Source organism: Chelon labrosus (assembly GCF_963514085.1).
Source record: "Chelon labrosus genome assembly, chromosome: 9".
NCBI classification, from domain to species: Eukaryota; Metazoa; Chordata; class Actinopteri; order Mugiliformes; family Mugilidae; genus Chelon; species Chelon labrosus.
Window position 1 is genome coordinate 3,126,417 of NC_140359.1, and position 23,177 is coordinate 3,149,593.

The 23,177-nt window shown below is 40.6% G+C and overlaps 1 protein-coding gene across 3 annotated transcripts; it reads left to right on the top strand.

Annotated features, from left to right (window-relative positions):
• Window positions 1–710: 710 nt before the first annotated feature.
• Window positions 711–21,565, top strand: stxbp1b (syntaxin binding protein 1b; the record flags this gene model as incomplete). 3 transcript variants are annotated; one of them, XM_084551283.1, is made up of 19 exons in its annotated part: window positions 711–747; window positions 8,219–8,268; window positions 8,351–8,432; window positions 9,432–9,508; window positions 10,262–10,340; window positions 10,585–10,688; window positions 11,988–12,136; window positions 12,918–13,002; window positions 14,575–14,705; window positions 14,795–14,902; window positions 15,006–15,066; window positions 15,842–15,907; window positions 16,693–16,773; window positions 17,770–17,908; window positions 18,184–18,293; window positions 19,031–19,135; window positions 19,696–19,790; window positions 19,958–20,112; window positions 21,057–21,565. In XM_084551283.1, 19 exons carry the CDS (start codon window positions 711–713, stop codon window positions 21,164–21,166), a joined length of 1,824 nt encoding a protein of 607 aa, XP_084407409.1. In that variant the 3' UTR covers window positions 21,167–21,565. The 3 variants fall into 3 exon arrangements, with proteins under 3 accessions (XP_084407409.1, XP_084407410.1, XP_084407411.1); XM_084551284.1 differs by having other exon boundaries at window positions 19,696–19,787; XM_084551285.1 differs by having other exon boundaries at window positions 19,696–19,781.
• Window positions 21,566–23,177: the final 1,612 nt, after the last annotated feature.

Consider the following 23,177-nt stretch of genomic DNA (forward strand, 5'->3'; position numbering starts at 1 on the left):
GAGCACCAATTGACCACTAGATAGCAGGAAATAAACTAAAGCATAGTCTGTTGGTCAGCAGAGACAAATTTAAATAATATTAAAATGTAGATTTAATGAGTCCAGATGTAAAACTCACCAAACCAAAATGCTTGGCAGATTCAGATTCATCTTGCAGAAAACGTAACTGTTAGGTAAAAATGAATGACCACATTTAGAAACAGTTTACCAGTGTCTAATAATGTAGGAGCAATGCAGTATAAATGATGAATGAAGAGTTTACTATTGATTCATAGCATGCACTTGTTACACAGTGTTACACTGGTTTTCAGTCTCTTTGCTGATTCAGCAGTGTGCCATTTCCCACTGTCGCCATATGATCTCAGGAGAGGATCTTTAGGATACAATGGCAGTGCACACCCAGAGAGCTCCCTTCCACTTTCTGTGTCCATCTGTTGTGTGAAGACCGTGAAACCTCAGGATATAAGCCAAGTGGACCTGGAGTTGTGGTCATTTTGTCACACAGAAGCAACTGTTTATGCTGCCACAGAGGTCACACAACGTGTTTATTGATAGAACACTTGTTTCTTTTCTTTTATTTGCTCCACTCCCCCAACTGAAGACTCTTATTTTGGATTTAGCCGGGACGGAAGTGGGTTGCTTCTTCTCGCGAGCTTTACATTCATTTTGGCTCGTTCTCCGTGGAGTGGACGCACAGCAGAGTGCTCATCATGGCACCACTTGGACTAAAAGCAATTGTTTGTGATAGTAAGGACTATTTTGTTTTTTATTTCTTTGTGTGTTTGTGTTTAGTTTGGTGCCATAGTACAATGCGCAGCGGACTACATGTAATACTATTATTATTATTATTATTATTATTAATAATAATAATATTCCACAGCCATGTGTAGATTAACTGACACAAGGGCTTGAAATCTTCAGTGGAAGATTTTTAGCTCTGATTGTAGGATATTTCTTAACTTTTCTGTTCACTGGAGGTCATTTGGGACAAAGCTTCTCCCGGGGACTCTTTATTTTGGGAACTTCGACGCGCACCAAGCGCGCAGACACATGCGTGCCAATCACCAATTGGTGATTTCTCCAGACTTAATTGTCTTTGGGATAAATTATGCAAACATGAGGTGGTTCTGTCCGGCGTTTTTGGTCGTTTCTAACCTCGATGGAGCCGTTATTGACGTTTGTGGAGTAGAAAAGCATGGAGTCCTGGTGCGGTGTAAATCCTGCCTCGCTAATCTTTGGGCAGATTATGTGCTTGACATCATTGTCAGAGGAAGGGGAGAAGCACACGGGGAATGTCCAATTCTGAATGGACAAGTGTTCCTAGTGCCTGTATATCAGCATTAACGGGGAACTATCTATTATTAAGCATGTAGTCGTTATTAGAAAGACAGACGCGTAACTTTTACGCACAGAAAGAGAGTCTCCTACTTGACCAGAGATGAAATGCACGATTCCGAAACGGGAGAGACTATTCCAATTGAATGAAAAACTCGGAAATCGCAGACCTGTGTTTACATTTCAGTCTCGGAGTGAGATTAAAGCGAGTATTTTATTAAATGGTTAGTTAGTTAGTTACTATACTAATACTTCAGACATCCACAACACAAGTTAGGATGTAGTGGGCATGACTAATTCCATTAGTTGGTATTTATTCTTCGGAATTTATTGTATTTTATTTTATTACATATATTTTACTTAAAAAGCCATTACTAGGTTCTTACTTAATTTGATCTGGACCAGAGATTTTTTAACCTCATTACACAGTACAACTAGAAACAGGATGCGGAGTTGGTAGAACATGGCAACTCAACATGCGTAATATCTAAGTAAATAAAATAAAATAAAACGAATACAGAAAAAAATAATAAAAACCAGTAACCATTAATACATGTTGATACCAGTTGTGGGCTCTAGGACGTTTCTTGAGTTAGAAAAGAAAATATTTTTTCAGGTAAATTCAGCCAAGCAAATTTTCTACAAATAAATAAATAAATTATTACCAATTTACGCGCTAATCTGTCTCTTTTTGTAAAAACAAACAAGCAAAACAATGAATCCATTAATTTATTGTGTACTGCTGATTTAGTTCACAGATCTTGATAACTAAACTAATGTCACTGTTGTGTGTAGGAGGCTACTAGTTGTTAGTCCTTAATATGATAAACTGTGGAGTTTATGGAACATGCCAAACAAATTTCAGGATAAACTGTTTTATATCTCTGCAGATTATATTTTTTTAGCTTCTGATTATTTATTTATTTATGTCCAAAATGTTAGAAATTTTCAATTCAATGCTGTAAATCCACAAAGGTTGTGTAAGAGGAGGTTTGGTTCACCTGGGTTCTCTGTTCCTTTAACCTTGACTGATCAAAAACCATAATTATGTTTATTATGCTAACCATGTATAGGAAGGTCCTCTAACCTTAGAATTTATTTATTTATTTTTTGCCATAGTTAATCTCTTTCATATCTCCTCCTACTGTAGGTTCCTCACTACAGTCAGTTCATGTCACATAATAGCCTGTAGTCAAGCTCTGCTCTTATAAGAATATGAGTCTGTTAACACTTAGGACAACACATCTGGATTTCATTATGGGGCGTGTTTTAACTGATATAGAGAAAAGAATGCCTCTGTTTACATTCAAATAGTCATCACCACATAAAGCCTGTCCAAAGGATTTGATTGATCTGGCAATCAGCAACCAACTGAGAGACCCCAGACCAAATTTTCCACCACAATATGAGGCTGGCTTCCAGGCTATTCACGTAATGAATTGTGACTTAATCCATAGTTAAGATAAAAATAATTAAAAAGTTATTTTTAGTTCAAGTTCTGTATCATCTGCATGGTGCTCAGTAAATGAACAGGAATATTATATATCTATATATTTAAGATCATGTTCAGACCTGAGAGTAGAAGTAAGAGAACTGGAGCATTATTTGATAATCTTGGCTCTGAACAATGCCAGAGTCACACCAGGACAGATGATGGTACAGCTATGATATAACAGTATTAAGGTGTATCCTGAATAAAAACAATAACGTTGTCCTGGCATATTAGTCTGTAACTCAGAATGCCGAGGTCTCATATAACTGGGATCTTATGAATCCTCTGGAAATTGGTTTCTGTGAAGCTGTTAGATTAGATAGTGTCCTAAAAAAGTCCTAGCGTGGCATAGCCAGACTTGGTTCTTATCAGAATATAAGCAATGGTAACACGCCACTGGCATTTCATTATGGGGCAGGTCTCAACTGATAGAAAAAAAAATACCTCTGCACGCATATGGATAGTAATCCAACTAATCAGCCTCTGCCCTCAGATGACATGTAAGACTACGTTGCTGTTACCACTTCTGTGTATCAGCACATAAAGCCCACCCAGGCGATTTGATTTGTGGCATATCTTTGCTGGAGCATAATCGGTTTCCAACTTTCTGCCACAAAAAGTTTGTAGGTGGGGCAAGTTGGGTTGGCTTCCTGGCTAAAAATAAACCCTTGCAGGGACAGAGAATGAGAGTCATACTGATACAAATGCTTATCTGAATAAACATATGGCAGTATTAGTGTATGTTTCTAAAATGACCTAATTTAGCTGATTGGTTTGCAGACTTCAAGAGCACAAGCAATCAGTTTAGAGCTAGTGCAAGTTAAGGTTTTCAAAAGAGCTTGTATGCCAGATACGACAGAGCATGTTCTGGGGTCTTCTGGGGGTTCTCAGTCGATGCCACCTCAGGTTGCCCCTTACCTTTCAGCCTCTCTGTAAGAGCTGTTACTTACCAAGACAACAGTTGGTCATTTTCTGGTGACAGGCCCTAGTTTTTCCAGCACCATTTCCACCAGTCAGACACCCGTCTGCAGCTTTTCGGAAGATTCAGCCTGCTGAACGAGTTGTTCAGAGAAATCTCTGCAACTGACTGTTCGGTTAGAGAACCAGTGTACGAGTAGAGAAACAGAGAGCGAACCAAAACTGAGAAGTTCGTACACACAGAAGACTTGTCGTTTTTCATCTTCTTCTCATCTGAACATTTAAATACGCAAATATTTCCTCAACAACATGATGAACTGTAGACCAGTTATACAACAGTTTGTAGCTTTTCCTAGCTTCCTCCCACCTAATAGTAGCTTTTCCAGTTATTTCCTTCCATTCAGACACAGAAGGTATATACCAGCAGGCTGTTGGCTCTTGTCTTTGCTGTGTTTAAGTGCAACCTTTACTTTGACCCTTTTCTAATGTCAGTTTGGTGTATTCCAGCCATCCTGATATAACACTCATGACCCTATATTGTAGCTCTACTAGTAAAGTGAACAGATTTAATGGTTAATCAGATCAGAGTTTAGACTAAGTACCCTATAATCCCATATTTATGAAGGCAGATTTGTTTAACATACAAGATTTAGTGTTGGGGGAACGAGAGGAACTCCTGTCCTGCAGTGGTAAAATACAGTCTATTATCCGGTCTACAATCTAATTTAGATAAGTCAGCTCACTCTGTAGCAGCAGTAGCCTGTTGTTGTTGATGCTGCCTCTGAAACACTTTCACCTAATCCTGTTTACTAGTTGTACCACTCCAACCATTCATTGAATTCACTATATGCTTACGACCAGTAACATTCCTCCTGACGCTAATTGACGGAGATGGACAATGTGGGACTTCCATCTTTATGGTAAAATTTTGTGGCAAATCCAAAAATCTTTTCTTCAGTCTGGAACAAACATCAAAGATTTGTCTCTAATGTTATATAATGTCAGTTCCCAGCCACAGAGTTTGTTCACTATTATCACATGGCATCAGTGTGATGGTGATGTGCTTATAAAACCGTAGGAGCACCACTGAGGTCCTCTGTGGAAATGGGACTTGTTGACTTATTCTGAAGGATGAGTGCTTGTCTGTGTGTCTGTGTGTGTGATGCTGTTTCCCCGTGATGTCACATCCGCTGACACAGAAACAGCCCAGAAATAGCGGTGGGGAGCAGTGGATGGGGTAAGAGGATTGGGAGCAGATTAGAGGCAGTCATTGCCGTGGGCGTGTCCCTCCCAGCACTGAGTCACTTCAGGATCAGTGTCATAGTCTGGGCGGACACTTACCGTGTTTTCACACCTATGATTCACACCCACAGTCTGGAAATCTGGATTTCAGTATATCAGCAAATAATCAAACTGGAAATAGAGCATCAACGCCCAGTGTGCTTCCTGGCATTTAATGTAGATCTGTGGTTGATGTACTAGTGTTCTGAATATGAACAACATGTTAAGTTTGATCAAGCATCTAGACTGTGTGGAAAACAACACGATATACGATGAGAGCCAGACACCTCTCTATGGTGTGTACTCTTTCAAAGAGGCTGCTACTTGGATATGTTATTATAAGGTTGTCATATCGGTTTGTGGGTAATCTCTTTTCATGCTGTAAATGAACTGTTCCAGGGAGTGTTTGCAATAATGTTAAGACCAGCCTCTCAAACCATTTCTGCTTTGTTCATTAGTTCCAGAGCGGAGTAATATTGTTCTATTCACACCAGAACAAACAAACTGACAAGAGGGAAAAATGTTCCCACTTTCTTAAAAATGTCATAGTTGTGAAAGCACCCATAAACCGCCAGTGATGGAAAACGGGGATGATGCTCGTCAACACAAGCACTAAGATATTATAAAATGCTGTCTGACAGTCATCAGTTTGACTCGCACCTCTGGGATTGACCCTGTGCTAACAGAAGGACTCCCTGCATTTACTAAGTCTGTGGTACAACTTGCTGTTGTGACGACAAGGAGTCCCGTCTTCATTCTATCCCTCCAGCCTGGTCTGGTGTCGCTCTGTTTGGAGCTGATTATGCTCTGGCAAAGATGTATTTGGCCAATCGTATTATTGGGGTGATGGACAGAAGAGTAAAAGCAACGTAGTCATACACGTCATCTCAGCGGCATGGAGTTGAATTTGTTTGCAACAAAATAGCTTTGATTGGTTGGAGGACTATCCAGTTTCATTCTCAGTTGTCTGTGTTTCAGCTGAAATACTTTTACCTTTATGGAAGAGGATTTGCACAATCAGGATGCTAAATTATTGTGGTGAACAAATTGCACATCCTTTCTATCCTCTTTCCACAGTATGTAAGGGAAATAGTTGCATCTTTGAAAGTCCATTTAATAATGATCCCAGCCTTTTTTAAATTGAAACGACATATTGGACTCTGTAGTGCGTGTTACCAAATATATTCTACTTAAGCATCAATCAGGTTATTCATTACTAACTAATACATGTATATAAACAGAACTCTGACAGTGGGAGATAACACAAAACAGCCAAGATCAGAAGTAGAGCCACAGCTATTTGCCTAGTAAATGTGCAAGAGATCTGATCCAAGTTATCAGCAGCCCTCATTAACCTTGACCGTCCACACCAAATGTCCTTTGTGGATGCTTACACTTAGAGCATCTTCAGTACAGGAACAAACAAATCTCTACTAACAATTGTTTCATTAACTGAATCAGTAGCTTGTTGCAGATGAGCCCCTCGGGGTGACACAGTCATCTTCCTGGTGCTCGCAGTGTGCACAGCTACGTCCTTGTTAAAGGTGTATTAAAAGACCACAAAAGCCTCTGAAGCTGATTACTTTGTTGTAAAATAACAGGCTGCTGAGATACTGACCCTATGTAGAGTTGAATGTGGCTGTTTGTGCAGGGAACAGACTCACCTTGGCCAGATGCTCCAAGCCAAATAATTGTAGTATGACTCCAGAATTAATTCAGCGGAAACTACAGTGCCTATAGGAGTTTAAAGTAGATGAACCACAGATAACAGTGAGTGTTTGAAGGTCTGTGCTGCTGATCAATAACATGACTGCCACTAGAGCTTATAGGAGTGTTATTGGATCATCAATGACAGATTAGCACTACAATTTAAATGCACAGTATTCTTCAGTATTCTTCAGTATCATGTGTCTTCCTTCGGCATTGTTTTTTGTGCACGTGTCCTATATGGGCCATATGTAATGTTCATTATCACAAAAAAAGCTGAAAACTTGGAAACTGGAGTTTCTTGAAGATGATCCATCACTCAGCTAAGTATCTTCTCCAGTTGCATTGGACTGGTGGGGGTTGGGGGTTGGGGGGGGGGGGGGGGGGGGGGGCGCTTTTAGTGGACACAATAAACTAAATCAAACAGTCTCCTCCAACTACAAGTGTGTATCTGGTCATTGACAGACACTAGTCATGCGAGTTTCTGTCCACAGATGTTCATATCTAAGCGCCAATCTCCCGCCAGTCTTCTAATTCTGAAGAAGCTACTTGGATGAAACGTGTTCAAGAAGCTCTACAAGTCCAATTGTCCTTGTTTTCAGCTTTTTCTGGATAAACTATGACCCTGATGACTGACAACCTTCATAAACATTTCATATATAATTTTTACCCTGTCTTCATAGTTGTGGCTTTCTCCGTGGGTCTGAGAGAAACATTTCAATCCTGTGTTAGTTGTGTACATATTGCAGAATTGACAATAAAGTGGACTTTGACTTTGAGATTTAAAGTCAGTTTATGTGATAGAACACACTAAGAATATGGTCACTGACCATTCCTGCTCTAAATCAGCTCTATATAAATTCATTGTCAGGGAAAATGTATGAAACGATGCCACGGAGAAGGTGTTTAGAATTATTGATGTGAAAAAAAAAAAAAAAAAAAAAAAAAAAGAATTATTGATGTGCTATGAACAAAAGGGAAAATGATTAAACAAATCATTAAACGTACAGAACTTACCGCTCAGTGGATGACAGTCTGAATCAGTAGTGAACATTTACAAATTAAACATGCATGATATTCAAATCTTTGAACAAAAGGAAGGAACTTTCACCTGTATTATCAAGCAATGCATGAAGATGTCTCTTGTCTGTCAAACTGCACACTGTGCATCAAAACCCTGTAGACTGCTGTGTCTAGGCTGTGTCAGTCAATGGTAATTCTTACTGACTCAGATTCTTGTTGGAGTACAGTTTTCTACTTTTTGTACTTGCAGCAAGTATAGTATCTGCTATGTCCTGCCATTTTAAGCTATTGACATTTCTTTCAAGAATGCACAAGTCAACTGGAACAGTGTAGTGGAATCTAGTTTCCACATCCTGTTTGAAGAATGAATGTAAAAGAGAAGCTTGTAGTTGGAGCTATCACTGCATCTGTGGATTTACATGGCCCATCATAACCCTGGCTAAAGTTACATTCTTTTTACAGAGATAATGAACAATGTCATCAAGAAGGCAAGAGAAAAAGGAAAATGGAAGGTAATGTTTCTCTTCACATTTGCCACCCATTATTCATATTCAGTTTGGTCCTGACCCTGAAATAGCTGCGGCTGTGTTGTAGGTGCTGGTGGTGGACAAGCTGAGTATGAGGATGATTTCTTCCTGCTGTAAGATGACAGACATCATGTCAGAGGGAATCACCAGTAAGTATGACCACCCAGGTCAAGAGAAGAGAAACAGTAGTGGTTCACTCTAGGGGACCAATGGGACAGAGAACAATACTACAGTGTATACATGCAATGAAACATGGTACGAGGAATATTTAAATGTGGAAGTGTTTTGGCAAGAGAACCAAAACTTTTACATGTTCTTCAGATAAAAACTTCAAGTCATAGACGATATCCTAAGTTGTAATAAAACATTTTCCATTTTCCATTTTAATTAGCTATGTATTGGTGTGTATGTTTCTACACTGGACAGTGTTTTCACACTTGATGCTAAGCTAGGCTAATCACACACACTGTTGGGGGAGTGTCTGAAACTGCACACTGTTTAGCAAACCACAGAATATCCATTATAAAGAGCAGGTGACAGATCTGGAGTAGCGTTTGGTTCACTGCCGTGAATCCAACATTTGTTCACTGGAGCGCTCAGTAACATAGAAAGTCCATGGATGTGACAACAGTGATGGACGATCTTACAATCCTTTCCATTGTAATGAAAAAACCCTCCACATCCACATACACATCCAGATAAACTAACGCTCTTCATGAGTTAGGCATACCATTATCCAAGTCTATTATAAAGTGAAGAGGCTTCACAGTGCAGATGGACAGTGACCCAAAACATAATGCGAAAGCATGCATTTCATTTGCTGAAGACCAAACCAAAGGCGCAGGGACCCACAGGCAAACAACATCTAGAGACAGCTGCGGGCGGTAAAGGCCTGACAAAGCGTCACAAAGTAGAAAAAACATTCTTTGGTCGCATCCATGGGTCCCAGAAGTCAAGTAATCATCGAGCATTGTGTATAAAATACCCTTGTCTACACACACACATGCCATTTTGACAGAAGGAATGATTGTAGAACCCTAAAATCCCCCCAAAAATGTCTGTGTTCTTGGCTACTCAGGGCACCATGATAGTCTAATCAAGTTGATGGATTAGTTATTTGCTTATTACCATTTTTCTGTGCACTCTAGTTGTAGAAGACATAACCAAGCGGCGTGAGCCTTTGCCCACCATGGAGGCCATCTACCTGATCACACCCTCAGACGAGGTAATGATGCAGTTCCTCTAAAGACTGCTTATTCTGTTGAAGTTTTTTCAGTATTTTGTCCAGTAAATAAGACATGCAAGCTTTTTTTTCTAATGCTTCCAACTGAAATTCCGTACAGCGTTATGTTTGATTATGTTGGGGACCATAAAGACTGTAATTCTAGTTCTTGTGTAAAATGCTGTTTTTAAACAACTCATATTTCCAAATGCTCCATTTCAGAAGTCATCTCCATTCATTCAGTCATTCACTCCTAAAAATTCATGGCATTCCAGGGCTGATAATACCATTTCGCATAGAAATGGTTACAAATTGTAATGACTTGTAAAGAAGTAGTAAGTTGCCTTCTGCACATTTAGTCTGTAATTTCATGATAAAACGCAGATTCAGACAGAGTAGCTGCTATCATTGACAGCAAGGTCAAAAATGGCAAAGATTGCATTCACACTGGTAGTCAAGACTGAGTTCCTCTGGAAAAGACTTGCATATACTGTAGCAGTATAGTCAGTGATAAGACAGGAAGAGTGGCAGTGTTTCCAGAAGTGTTATGTTCTGTCAGTGTGTACTCAAATGGGCTTAGCCATCTGTGCAAAAGTCTAAAAGTAATGTGCAAACATTGCAGAAGTTGTGTTTTAAAACCAAAATATAGTGATGTTAATTTACCTGTTCTGTAATTAACTCACCCATAAACTGATGAATTGTCCAAACAGTTTCACACAAGTTCATACGCTAAAATATTATTCTTTGCTGTTTTAGTCTGTTGAAGGTCTGATTGATGACTTCAGAGATCCGCAGACTCCGAGGTACAGAGGTGCCCACGTGTTCTTCACTGACAGTGAGTAAACCCAGTCCACACCAACAACAAATTCAAACCCACTCAGTGCATTCATTACTGTAGATATACTCACTTTAGTGGTTCTCTAGCCAGACCAACATCCCTGCTCACAAATGTTTTTGAGGTGGAAATTTGGTCTGGTATACTATAAAGACTACAGATAGTAGATTAATTAAGTTTATTTATTTATTTGATTAAAGCAACTTTAGATATTCTTTTCTCTAACCACAAATACTCTCTACAGCAATACCAGACTCCTTGTTTGGACTGCTGACCAAATCCCGCGCCTCCAAAGCCATGAAGGCCTTGACTGAGATCCACATCGCCTTTCTGCCCTATGAATCTCAGGTAAGACAGGGGCAGCACAATGTTAAAAAAAAAACCCAGTAACAAGTCTTTTATTTTTAATATTTGCAGTCTGTTCCGAACTTCCTGCAGCCTTTCAGGTGATTCAGCAGATCTCTCTGATTAGCTTAGACGCACTAGTAGAGGACACAAGCTGACAAAGTTCAGAAGGGCAAACACAAGGTGCTTTTACTTTTCCATTTAATCAGAACATTCAAATACATTGTAATATTCACAACAACAACGATCCTGCATCCTCCCGTAGAATCGAACTTGTCAGACCCAAATCACCAGGTTCTAAGTTTGCGTACTTGGCATTGATAAATGTCTCAGTTAAAACAGTGAACAGGCCAGCTCCCTCATATTGAAGTTATAGGGCGTTACTGGGATTAGTAAGTGTAATATAGTTGACAAGTTTCAACTTAACTGACCAACTGAAACATGAAATCACATCACTGTAATGCTTTACTGCTCAACACTGATTGAAGCAAGTCCTTTCTGTTGACTTCAAAATATTGGCATAGTTTTTTAACAGTATTCTCCAGGATCAGTGCTCTATTTGAGGATGGGCTGATAACTTTACAAGCAAAGGTGAGGCAAAGGCAGCCTCATGCCCACGTAGTAAATTCAGTGTATTGTCTCCTAAGCAAACCAAAGGAATATGAATGCCTACAAAGAATGCGCTCACCTCCGCCACCTCGCCCTCAGTGGAGGGAGGATCAGCATTTTGTGTTAGATCAGCTTTAGCTGTCAATCCTCTGCTGTTGTCCCATAGTTTTAATCCTGAGAGGAAGGGACACATCATACCAGCCCTGCCCCCCACCTTTATCTCATCCCTTTACCTCATTGGCTGACGGGATCAGTGGGTCATACCCTCAGCCAATGGTAGCACAGATAATATGTGCCACAACAGACAAAACAGGGATTGTTATCATGTGATGGAGTCTGTAACAGATGGATGCATGTGTTTGTGGAAGTGTATGTGGAAGAGGGTTTAATTAGTGTCAGCCTTCTGGTGACCAATGCTTGTTTAATGGTTTACTGTGAGCTATTTTCTAACCCAAATAATCTAAAAATGTTGAAACATCATTTAGACCATCATAGGGCAGACACTAAAACATATTACATGCACATATTGGTGTAAAACTGTATCAAAAACAATCCAGCTTTGCTTTGGATGAATTCAGGTTCAGGTGTCTCCTGACACCACCAGTGTAGCATTGATCCTTATAAAGGTAGGGGGCTGTCTTAAAGCTGAAGTTGAACCTCATGCTGTTTCTCCGTTCTATCCTCTGTGTTCAGGTCTTCTCCCTGGATAAAGTGGATGCCTTTCAGGACTTCTACAGCCCCTTTAAGGCTGATGTGAAAAACAACATGTTGGAGCGCTGCGCTGAACAAATTGCCACCCTCTGTGCCACACTCAAAGAATATCCTGGAATTCGATACAGAGCGTGAGACTGGCAACAGCAACTCATTTCCAGGATCTTTTAGTTTATATAACATAGGTGTAATACAGGTCTGGAGTGGGGTTGTATGGGGGAATTAAATTATAGCCTTTAATCCATGTCATAGTATTGCATTATAACCAAAGTTGGTGTATTCTGCCCCCAAGTTTGGAGTAGCAAAATTAACAAACATAATTTCTACATGTCCAAAATTATTTTTTGAAAACACTGAGAGCAGTGTGGCACCAGGCTTTTTTTTTTTTTTAACCCAAACAGTGTCTACAAATGGAGACCTCTTCTGTAGCTTGCTCTACAAATTGTAGATGAAGAATGTGACTTGGTCTGAAAAGCAGTTTTATTTAAAATGTGATGACTGCCTTGCCTCAGACAGCCAGAGCCAGAACCCATTGAAAAAATTATTTTACCACACATGAGGAATGCTGGTTGTTGCAGTGACCCGTCCACAGCAGTTCATTTTTTGGATTTCAAACAGGGGATGAGCCAAAAACCATCAATAGATAAAACACAGACTATGAATAAGTACTCCATTCAACCTGACTTCCAAGAAACTGAACTGGGGCTTTGTTAACCTCACCTGCTGAATGATCCAGACTTTAGTTTCAACAAGCTCGTCTTTAATTGCAAACTGAAGACTTATTGCAAATTAATGTGTTTTTGAATCATTTGGCGAATTGCTAGCCTCGTTCTACTCATGCATACGTACATCCTTAAGCTGTGTTTTTTTTTGTGTGTGTAATGCTGCATTTGTGTGTATTTGTTGGCTCAGGGAGTACAAAGACTGTGCAGTTCTGGCCCAGATGCTGCAGGAGAAGCTGGATGGCTACAAGGCTGATGACCCCACCATGGGAGAGGTAGGGAGGTGGGGTTAATTGACTAAACTACGGATGGATGAGAAGAACCGGTCAAATGTGTCACCTCTGATTGACTTAATAAAACAGTGAGATAAATTTCATATGGTTAAGCTCCAGTTGTGACTTCGAGTAAAGATTTATATGCTCTTTAGGTTTTAACCTCAATGGCAGAAGTGAAATGGACACAGGATTGAGGATAAATGATGCCACAGAACTAGGAGGACGCTATACTGGGAGTGTGCTGTATCTTTTATCAGGCTGCAACTTGCAACTTTTTGCAAAGTTGCTTAGCACAAAACGTTCTGGTGTGACAGAAATGGATATCAGTTCTATTTTTACAAGAGATTCAATAACACCAGCGTCACTGACTCACTGGAAGGATGTTATTCACTTTCTAATTCACAAAGTCAAAGAGTCAAAGTAAAAATGCATTTTATTTTTGCTGCAGTGTTTCATCTCTCATCCTGTCCTGTTAAGGAGGACACAGGTCCCAGTGTTGTTTAATTTAGTCTACCAGTTGTAGAATTGTCACCGACTGAAGTTAATTCACGCTGAATAACTGTAGGAACTGACGTCATTGCTGTAGGAAACTATTTTTCAAACAATTTGGTAAAAATAGGTAGGACATATCTGGTCATTGCGTTATTGCGTGGGGACAACAAAAAGGAGATTGGCCTTAAACTTCCTTTAACTTCAGTGAGAATAGAACTGAGGTCTATTGGTGCCTGTGAGGCTCTTTATATGGACCTGAGTTCCCTGCACCCTGATGTGAACCCCACTATAAAAAATCTAGACGTGATAATGGACGAGCCTGGAAGCCAGGCCGGATTTCACACACCCACATAATATTTTAGGGTGATGATTAGTTGGTCTGGAGTCGCTTCGTTGGGAACTGATTAGTCTCCGGCGAAGATCTGCCGGGCCAATAAAATCATATGGATCGGCTTTATGTGGTGACGGACAGAAGAGTAACGTCATCAGACCATCACTGGGTTGAATTTGTTTACAACACAATGGCTCTGATTGGTTGGAGGACTATACAACTGCTTGCAATTGCCTCATAATGGAATCCAAATGGAGTGTTACCAGACTCATATTCTGATAAGATCTGAGTCTGATGATGCCAGATTAAATCTGTCTAATAATATTTCAAAATCTTTGTTGCCATGGCAGCAAAAGAAGAAACAATCAGCTCCCAGGTTGCAGTTAACAGCACATCATCTATTAACAGATGCTCTCATGAAGCTCTAATAAAAGGAGCCAGCTTGGCTGTTTCCCATGAAAAAGACTACTGACTACTACACTGCAACCTGAGCTTATTTACACATTTGTCTGTTGCTACACAATATGGCTGAATAAAATAATCTGAAAGTAATCTTCTTAGACACACTAGGAGAGGCTCACTTCCCACAATAAAAATAAAAATAAATAATGTGTAACGTCATTTTCCTAACAGGATGTGGATGTTTCTGTCAGCCAAGTGAGGGACTTCAGGATTCTGTGTAATTTGGCTGTAGTGAATCAATACTTTCCAGTCTGAGCAGTGTTTCATGTCTGCTCTGATTCCTCAAGGGTCCAGACAAGTCTCGTTCTCAGCTGCTCATTCTGGATCGCGGCTTTGACCCCGTGTCACCGCTCCTGCACGAGCTCACCCTGCAGGCCATGGCCTACGACCTGCTGGGCATCGAGAACGACGTCTACAAGTAAAGATTCATTTCGGAGAACTGAAGACTTTCTCTTTTAGATGCAGACGAACAGTGCAGTGTGTAAAACTCTCTCCCCTCTCTCTCAGGTTTGAGACCAGCGGCATGGGAGAGACCAGAATGAAGGAGGTGTTGCTGGATGAGGATGACGACCTGTGGCTGACGCTGAGACACAAACACATTGCTGAGGTGTCCACGTGAGTGGCATTGACTTTCCTGCTCACTTGTGCACACTAATAGCATGGAAACACAGCTGTCACAATGCACTATCCCTTTGTTTGTTTGTCCTATTCTGTGCAGGGCGGTGACTCGTTCCCTCAAAGAATTCTCCGCCAGCAAAAAAATGAACACTGGAGAAAAGGTAGGGGACACAGTGAATCACTCTGCTCTGGTTTCAGGATCTGTCTCTGTGTTTCTGCTCATGGCTATCATTCACACAGCCACAGAGACGTGAAAGGAGAGCCAAAGTATCAAGCAGCAGTGATCATTGCTTTTCAGCAGCAGGAAGCCCAAAATCTACAAATCTAACTAATGCTTATCATTTACACTAGCACTCTCTTTACTGCCATCAGAAGATGACAGGTATCTGTTCTGTCTGTAGTATCTATTTGGAGCAACACACACTAACAAGCCACTGTTATATGCACAAGATCTGCTGCTGAAACTCCTGTGGTTCAGTGCCTGCCAAATCAGCTGATTCTAAGTAGTTGCATCTACAACTGAATTGTGTGCTGGAATCTTTGTTTAATGAAAACAGAATCAGCTTCTTGGCCAAGTGCTGTATGCTGGACACCTCCAGTCAACAAAACAGAGCTTTTATTGTGAAAATCATAGCTCCTTTTTAGCAGATACCTGATCTTCACCTTAAATATCTGCAGTGTACACAAATGACTTGTGGAGACTTGAAACCTCCTGTGCATGTCCTGTAATCCACGCATTCACTCAAATGAAAAGCAGGTTGAAAATAACAAAGAATTGGAATTTCCCTCATATTTTTGTTTTAAAATAGCTACACCACACAAATATTCCACAGATGTCTCAAATATCAGCTCCTCAGCCTGCTGGAGGTTGTGCGAAGAGCTTAGCTGTTGCTTCTCATCTTCACCAGCGCTGAAGTGTATCACTCCATCTTTCAGACCACCATGAAGGAACTGTCCCAGATGCTGAAGAAGATGCCTCAGTATCAGAAAGAGCTCAGCAAGGTAGGAGGCAGTATTTACCTGTATTTTATTTTAAGCACCATGACAGGTATGTCCCTTGATGAAACAGAACAAACTCTGCAGAAACAACAGTGATTCAGCTTGTAAGGGAACATCCTAGCCTAGCTGTTCCCTACAAGTTGGATCCAAACTTGAGTCTATTGAAGCTACTAGACACGTTTCGACAAACTCAGTGATTATCACCTCTGTCCTCGTCAGATTCAGATGTATCATTCCTCCAGTGTCAAACTTGTGTCTCATTTTTAAAATTGTAAATATATCCGACTGACAGTACGCCATCCAGAGAAGGCTCTCACCTGAAAAGAAAAAAATCACTATAAGTGATGTCTGTTCATTAGTAACAAGAGCCTTTAAAAATATTCTGACCTTGACAAGAATTCACATGTACCCTATATATGAAATACGTATTTAGTTACATATTTCAGTGTCTTTATTTACCTTTGGAGATTCTTCTATCAGTGCTGCAAACAGCAGAGGGGTGAAGTTACAGTGCGTATTGAAGATTTCAGGATTAGAGTTGTATATCTGTGCACTCATGTTGCGGCCATGCTCTCAGAACATATATCTTGGTAATCTATTCGTAGCGCTATCAAACAACCATTCAGCAAGAAAATGAAATTACACGGTGCCTATGACAATAATAAAAATTTGATAAGAAGATGAAGACAGAAGCTCAGAAAACCTGTGGGCTAACCGTCTGTTAACTTTCAGATTGAAATGGTTGCTTCTTTAACCTTGCCGTTTGCATTTCCCTTCTCTGAACTCAGTATTCAACCCATCTCCACCTGGCGGAGGATTGTATGAACCGCTACCAGGGCACTGTGGACAAACTTTGTCGTGTAGAACAGGTAACTCACACACATCCTGCAGTTCGTTCAGTTGCTGTTATTGCTGCACAGCCTCACCGGATACTGAAAACAAGGGTTCACATATTTTCTTGAATAAATACATGCGCATGTATAATGTTTCAGCTTCATTCATTTGACTGGGTTCTCTGTCTACATTCAGGACTTGTGTTAAAATCTGCTGAAGTCATTTTTATACAGAGATGTAGAAACTTCTGAAGCAAACATTTTTAAATGGTATTGTGTGTGCCACTATGGCAGGTCACAGCGCCCTTTGGTTGTTGCTACTGATTTTCCATCAAGTACTCATCACTTTGCCAAGGGTACTTGCTGTGTCCCTGGTGAAATAATTGAACTGACAGGAGTCATGAGGATCATTTGAGGCCCAGTGACAATTTATTTGCCCTGGGTTCCCCCCATAAAAGGTTAATCTGGCCATGTGCCCACCCTGAGGAATGGGAAGTAAGGTTACAGAAGGAAATATTCAATCAAAGAAATGTCAGGGATGAAGAGGACACGCAAGAGTTCTACAACACAATGGGAAGGGAGTTGTTGTAGTTTGACCTGCAAGTCAGCTGGTGGAGCTCAGCAGTAGCGCAGACGTGAACCCAGACTGGGTTAACATTGAAGTTCTTCTCAGATTCATGACTCAGTTAAATGTGAACATACGATGTGGCATTTATATCTTTAAGCTGAACTGTGACTGACTTTTTCGGAGGACATAATCACCAGCGTCTGCAGATAAATATCCAAACTCAGTGATCCATTGACCTGCATATACCAAATACATTGCAGACGGTACTTTTAATATATAATTTGGTATATTTCCAAGGGTGCTGGTTAACAATGTTAACAAATATGAACTTAAAAACTCTGTTGTAGCTCAGAAAATCTACTGGCATATATGTGGAAAAAAAAAGATGATTTGATTTGTTTTGTTTTCTAGTCGCATAGTAGTGCTTTAACTATTTCTGTTTTCTGATCTCCATTGTTTTTAAGGATCTGGCAATGGGCACAGATGCAGAGGGAGAGAAGATCAAGGATCCCATGAGGCTCATTGTGCCCGTCCTACTGGATGCCAATGTGAGCGTGTCTGACAAGATCCGCATCATCCTGCTCTACATCTTCTATAAGAATGGTCAGATCCACTGTGCTATTGCTGTCGTTTTAATAACAGCCCACTCAGACACTTTGAATGCTTTAAATCAAGTCTGCGTTCTGGTATTCTAGCGCAGTGACTGATTTTACGAAATATATACACACTGCTTTTTTAGTGCTAATCCATTCTCAGTTTTTTTCTCCCGTTACCATGCATGCTTTTATAAATGTGCATGCTGTCATGAGTCTGTGCTTTGCATGGAGGGACTGAAACTCTATGCTGCATGTGTTTGTGTGTCTGCATGTCTGTGTCAGGTGTGACTGAGGAGAACCTGTGTAAGCTCCTCCAGCATGCTAGCATCCCACCAGAGGACAGCGACATCATTTCCAACATGGCACACATGGGCGTTCCCGTTGTTTCTGAGGTGAGCTGTCTATGCCGAGGAACTCACTGTAATGTCATAAGCTGTCACAACACATCTTGCTTCAACTGTCTTGTATTTTGTATTTATATAGAAAATGCTCATTCAGTTTTAAGCATACTTGGCAGTTGTTGTATATGGTGTGTCAGATCTAATGCTTGTTTAAGATTCTGGTCATGGAATTTGCGCACAGCTCTGCACAGTTTTTCTTCCGGCTTTACTGTGTTTTCCATTCATCTGCTTTGTCTGTGGAGTATGTTACCTGCTTGGAAACCTGTGGTGGCACACTGGGGGCACTGACCACATGTGACTATACCTTTATCTCAATAGCCCCGGCTCCTACAAGGCGTAGCCCAAAGAATGCTGGTTGTGTAGGCTACCCCTGATTAAATGGTTTTGGGTATGGCCTTCTAACCTGTGGGCCCAGGGTGATCCGACAATGTCAGCTGAAAAAAAGCTTTAGAATGATAATAGCAATGAATGAATACAGTATGGTTCCAACACCATTGGTGCGTGTACTCCTTGTCCTGTACGCCTGCAGAAATATGTGGTAGATGTGGTCCACTTCGCATGCCTGTGTGGTGCTTTTGTGTGTAGAATGGTGCACAACATGACTACAAATAAGGTTGCACATGCTTATCCTCCAAATATACTTCCCAGAGCATAATGCCCTGGTGTCAAGTGCAACCTGAAGTGGAAACTATGTGCAAATAGTAAAAAGTTGCTTTGTGTCTTCATAGGGCACTGTCGTCAAGAAACCCAAGAAGCCTGATCGTAAGGAGCGGGTCAGTGAACAGACCTACCAGCTCTCCAGGTGGACTCCTCTCATCAAGGATCTCATTGAGGTAACTCTCAGGAGGCCGTCCTGCAACCTGTATGACCACACCACTACACTAATGTTGGGGATTAATACGACCAGGCGTTTATTTTTAACTGCCGTGTTGTGGGGCGGCTGCGGCTCAGGAGATAGAGCGGGTTGTTGACGAACCAGAGGGTTAGCGGTTTAGTCCCTGGTCCATGGAAGTGTCCTCGAGCAAGACACTGAACCCTATTTGCCTTGGTGATATACCGACTTTACAACACTTGTTGGTGAGAAAGGTTGGTCTGGCTTCCAGACTACATGTGCGAAGCAATTTAGGAGAAATTTGGTCAAAGCCAAAAGTTTTTCAGTGTCCTCCAAAGGTCCACTTTACTGGTTGTAATTTGGAGGTCTACGTCAAGGATGTAGCACCATTTCAGACACATAATGTACAGCTCATGACACGAACACATCCACCCTTATCATAGTGCATGTTGTCCGTTTTCTCCCGCAAATATTTTTTGTGCCCTGTTGTCTTCTATTAACTTGCCCCACAGACTTCTTTTTTTGTGACAAAACAATCCAACACAATTACATTTCTTACAGGATGCAATTGAGGACAAACTCGACCCCAAGCTGTACCCGTACATTTCCCAGCGACAAGCATCTGCAAAAGCCAGCGCTCCATCAAGGTTTGCGTTGTTGTTTTTTTTTCATCCTTAAGGCTGAAGATAACACAAATAATATTAAGTTGATTGGAGCCATGATTGTTGTTTCAAAAACATCGTAAATATGTAGCAAGTGTGGAAAATTACTCGTGTACTCTTGTTTTGCTCTAAATTCTCTTCTCTATTTACTCACCATACAGCGCTCGCTATGGTAACTGGCACAAGAACAGGGGCCCCACCGAGATAAAGACAGGGCCCAGGATCATTGTTTTCATCATCGGGGGCATGGCGTACAGCGAGATACGCTGCATGTATGAGGTCACCCAGGCCAATGGGAAGTGGGAGGCACTGATTGGTAAGTTCAGTAGATGAAGGAAGACTAACGGGGGGATTCAATATAGTCATTAGTCATTTTTTACAAGTGATTAGCTTGTATTAGCTTTGTTCTATCAAAGCTCTCAGCCTGGGCCTATTACCTATACATTTATAACACAGAGCTTGAATTATAGTACACACGGGAAGTGGAGGGGAGGAATTTGACAGACACTGGCTAACTACGGAGTTGTAGGATGCAGCTTTTTTGGAAATGCAACATATATTAGTGGAAGATAGTCAAGGGATCTCTTCTGTCTGGTGACTAAACTGTTCTTTATTCAGGAGCTTGAAGGTAACTTGAAAACTGTTTCTACCCATGAGCCATCAGGCTGACAAATCAAAGTCTTTTTTATTAATTTTTTTATTTTTTTGAACTGATTGTGAGGGTGTGCTGTGTTGTGTGGGTGCATGCTGAGTCTGGAAGGAAGCACACTATATTGTAAAGAAAACAAATAAATGCATGAAAGAGAGACAAAAAGAGAAAGAACGAACAGTGCTTTTTCTGTATTTGCAGATTTGTTTTTGTTTTTGTAAAATAGCACAAAAAGTAAAGTAAAAGTATTTACAGGACTCAGTGTGTAATGTTATTTCACCATCAAATTGGCTTCCAAAACTAAAACTAAAGCTTCTACAACTTCTAAAACTAACATTTATGGAACTAAACTCTAGGCCAGTCCCTACTTTAGCATGACAGGTTTGTACACTTTTATGTTTTCACTGTGATGAGCTGGCATGAAAGGTGCATAGATCCTCCTAAGTCTTCCTGATGTTTCTAATGGGATATCTCAACAACCTGCTAAATCTGCTGCGGTTCAGATTTCCTTCGCCTTCTCAGGTCACACGCCGTCTCTTTTGTATCGCAATAAAAGCCTTGCCCTTCACGGTTAAGACGTGGCTGAGCTTTCAGGATTTTGTCGCCTATAGGTTCCACCCACATCCTCACACCCCCTAAGTACCTAAAGGAACTACAGCACCCAGACTTCTTGGACCCCAACGCCCAGCCAGAGGGCACCGAGGAGCCGCCTGCAGAGTGAATAGATGTTTGGAAGTAAATACACAGGTCACTGTGTGCTCTGTGAATCCTCGTGTTCCCTCATGTCAGCCCGCACTCCCAGTGTCTTACCTGTGAACGTTTCCCTGCAGTGTTTGCTGTCACTGATTTTCTTTCATCAGATGCTGCCCTTGCCCTTGTTTGTGAAGTGAATAACCTCGGCCCTCATGTTGTTGTCAGTGTTTTAGTAGATTGTCCTGTTGGTAAACTTACCAGTAGAAAGTATTTTGGTGTATTTCATTTGTGAAATTAGTGTGTAAACCACTACAAACCATGTAGACATAGAGGAAGCCTCCAAAGCCATCATGCACTTTTTAGTTTTGTAATTTTCCACCACTTTGTCGTCATTTCGTGTCACTAATATGGGTGTTTTGTGTATGTTTGTGGCTATTTTACATCCGTTCATGTTAATGGACGTAGATCGATTACTTTATCTGGCTTGTTCGAGTATCTTGCCTGTCGACATCCTTCATGTAAACAGTGTACCATAATTAGTTTTCAGCTGTTAACTTTAACTATAGCGCATGTTCCACCTGAAAATAACAAAATAAAATATCTTTACACAATTTGATAGTCGAACAACCAATCAGAGCCACTGTGTTGTAAACAAACTCAACTCCACGGTGCTCAGATGACATGGCAGTAAAAAGTTTGAAATATTAGTGGAAAGACTTAGCCTGACCTAGCCTGATAGATGTTAATGATGAATACACAACATTTGGATTTGATTATGGGGTGAATTTCAAGCAATACAGACACCTCTGTGTGTGATTGGATAGCCTTCCAGCCAATCACAGCCGTTTAGTTTTCAACAAATTCAAATCCAGTGTGCTTAGATCATGTGTATGACTATGTCACCTTTACTCGTTTGTCCACCAAAATGATTTGACTGGCAGATCTTTGCTGGAGTATAATCAGCTCCCAATGGAGAGAATCCAGACAAACTTTCCACCACTAAAAAATGTGTAGGTGGGGAAATTTGTCAGGCTTCTGGGCTAATTATTACCAACAAGAATGGTGACCAAACCCAAGAAATTAAGACCGGGGTTGTAATCTAATTATTAAGTTGATCAACAGCAGTGTTGGTAGAACATGAGCCTTTCCTAGAATTTACATTTCTCCAATTACAGGTCTAACAGCTAATGCCTTGTGCCTTTCAGGATCAACTGAAATCTTCACCCCCTCTCGCCTTCTCAAATCCCTCAAAGACTTGGAGAAAGAAGAGCAGACCAGTTAAGAACCTCCTGTTGCAGCCCTCATACGGCAGCAACACCGAGCTACGACTCCCCTCTCTCTCCCCTCTCCTTTCCCTCCCAGCGTGACACATCAACTATACTTTGTGTTTCGTACAGTTCAGATAAAAAACTCATGAGTCAAGCTGTGTTAAACCACCACGTGTTGAGTTTTGTGAGAGTGTTTAATGCCGAGTTTATTGAAAGCGATTTGTGTTGAATGTTGTCTACTATATATTGTGGAATTTAACTTATGTCAGAATGTAATGTATGTGAAGTAGTTTAGATGACTGGATGATTATGAGCTATAAATACAACAGGAAAATATAAAAAGTTTCTTTTTCATTGAACATCCCTGGATTGGACGCATCATCTGTGAAATCACTTCAATTCTAATCTCTCACCCTCTCATCGTCTTTTATTTTCTTAGCAGTTTTTATGTAGTGCTTTCCACGTAGTATTAACCACAATACGGTACAAATAATTACATTTAAAATAATGTGTCAGAGCCACCTGGTGGTATATTTAGCTGTAGCCCAAGCTCTCTATAAGATAAATATATTTTATAGCTGGATTGTCTCTTGTGCATTGTCTTAATACGGTTTCTGGCTGTGTATTTTATTTCTATTTTTTTTCTCCTCTAGCAATTCAGTTTCCTTTTTGGTTCCCTGTGTTTGAACAATGCTACGTATGGTGATTACTAGAAACCCCTGTGTATGAACAGAGATATCAGTATTATCACAAGTCAGTACTTTAATGTTC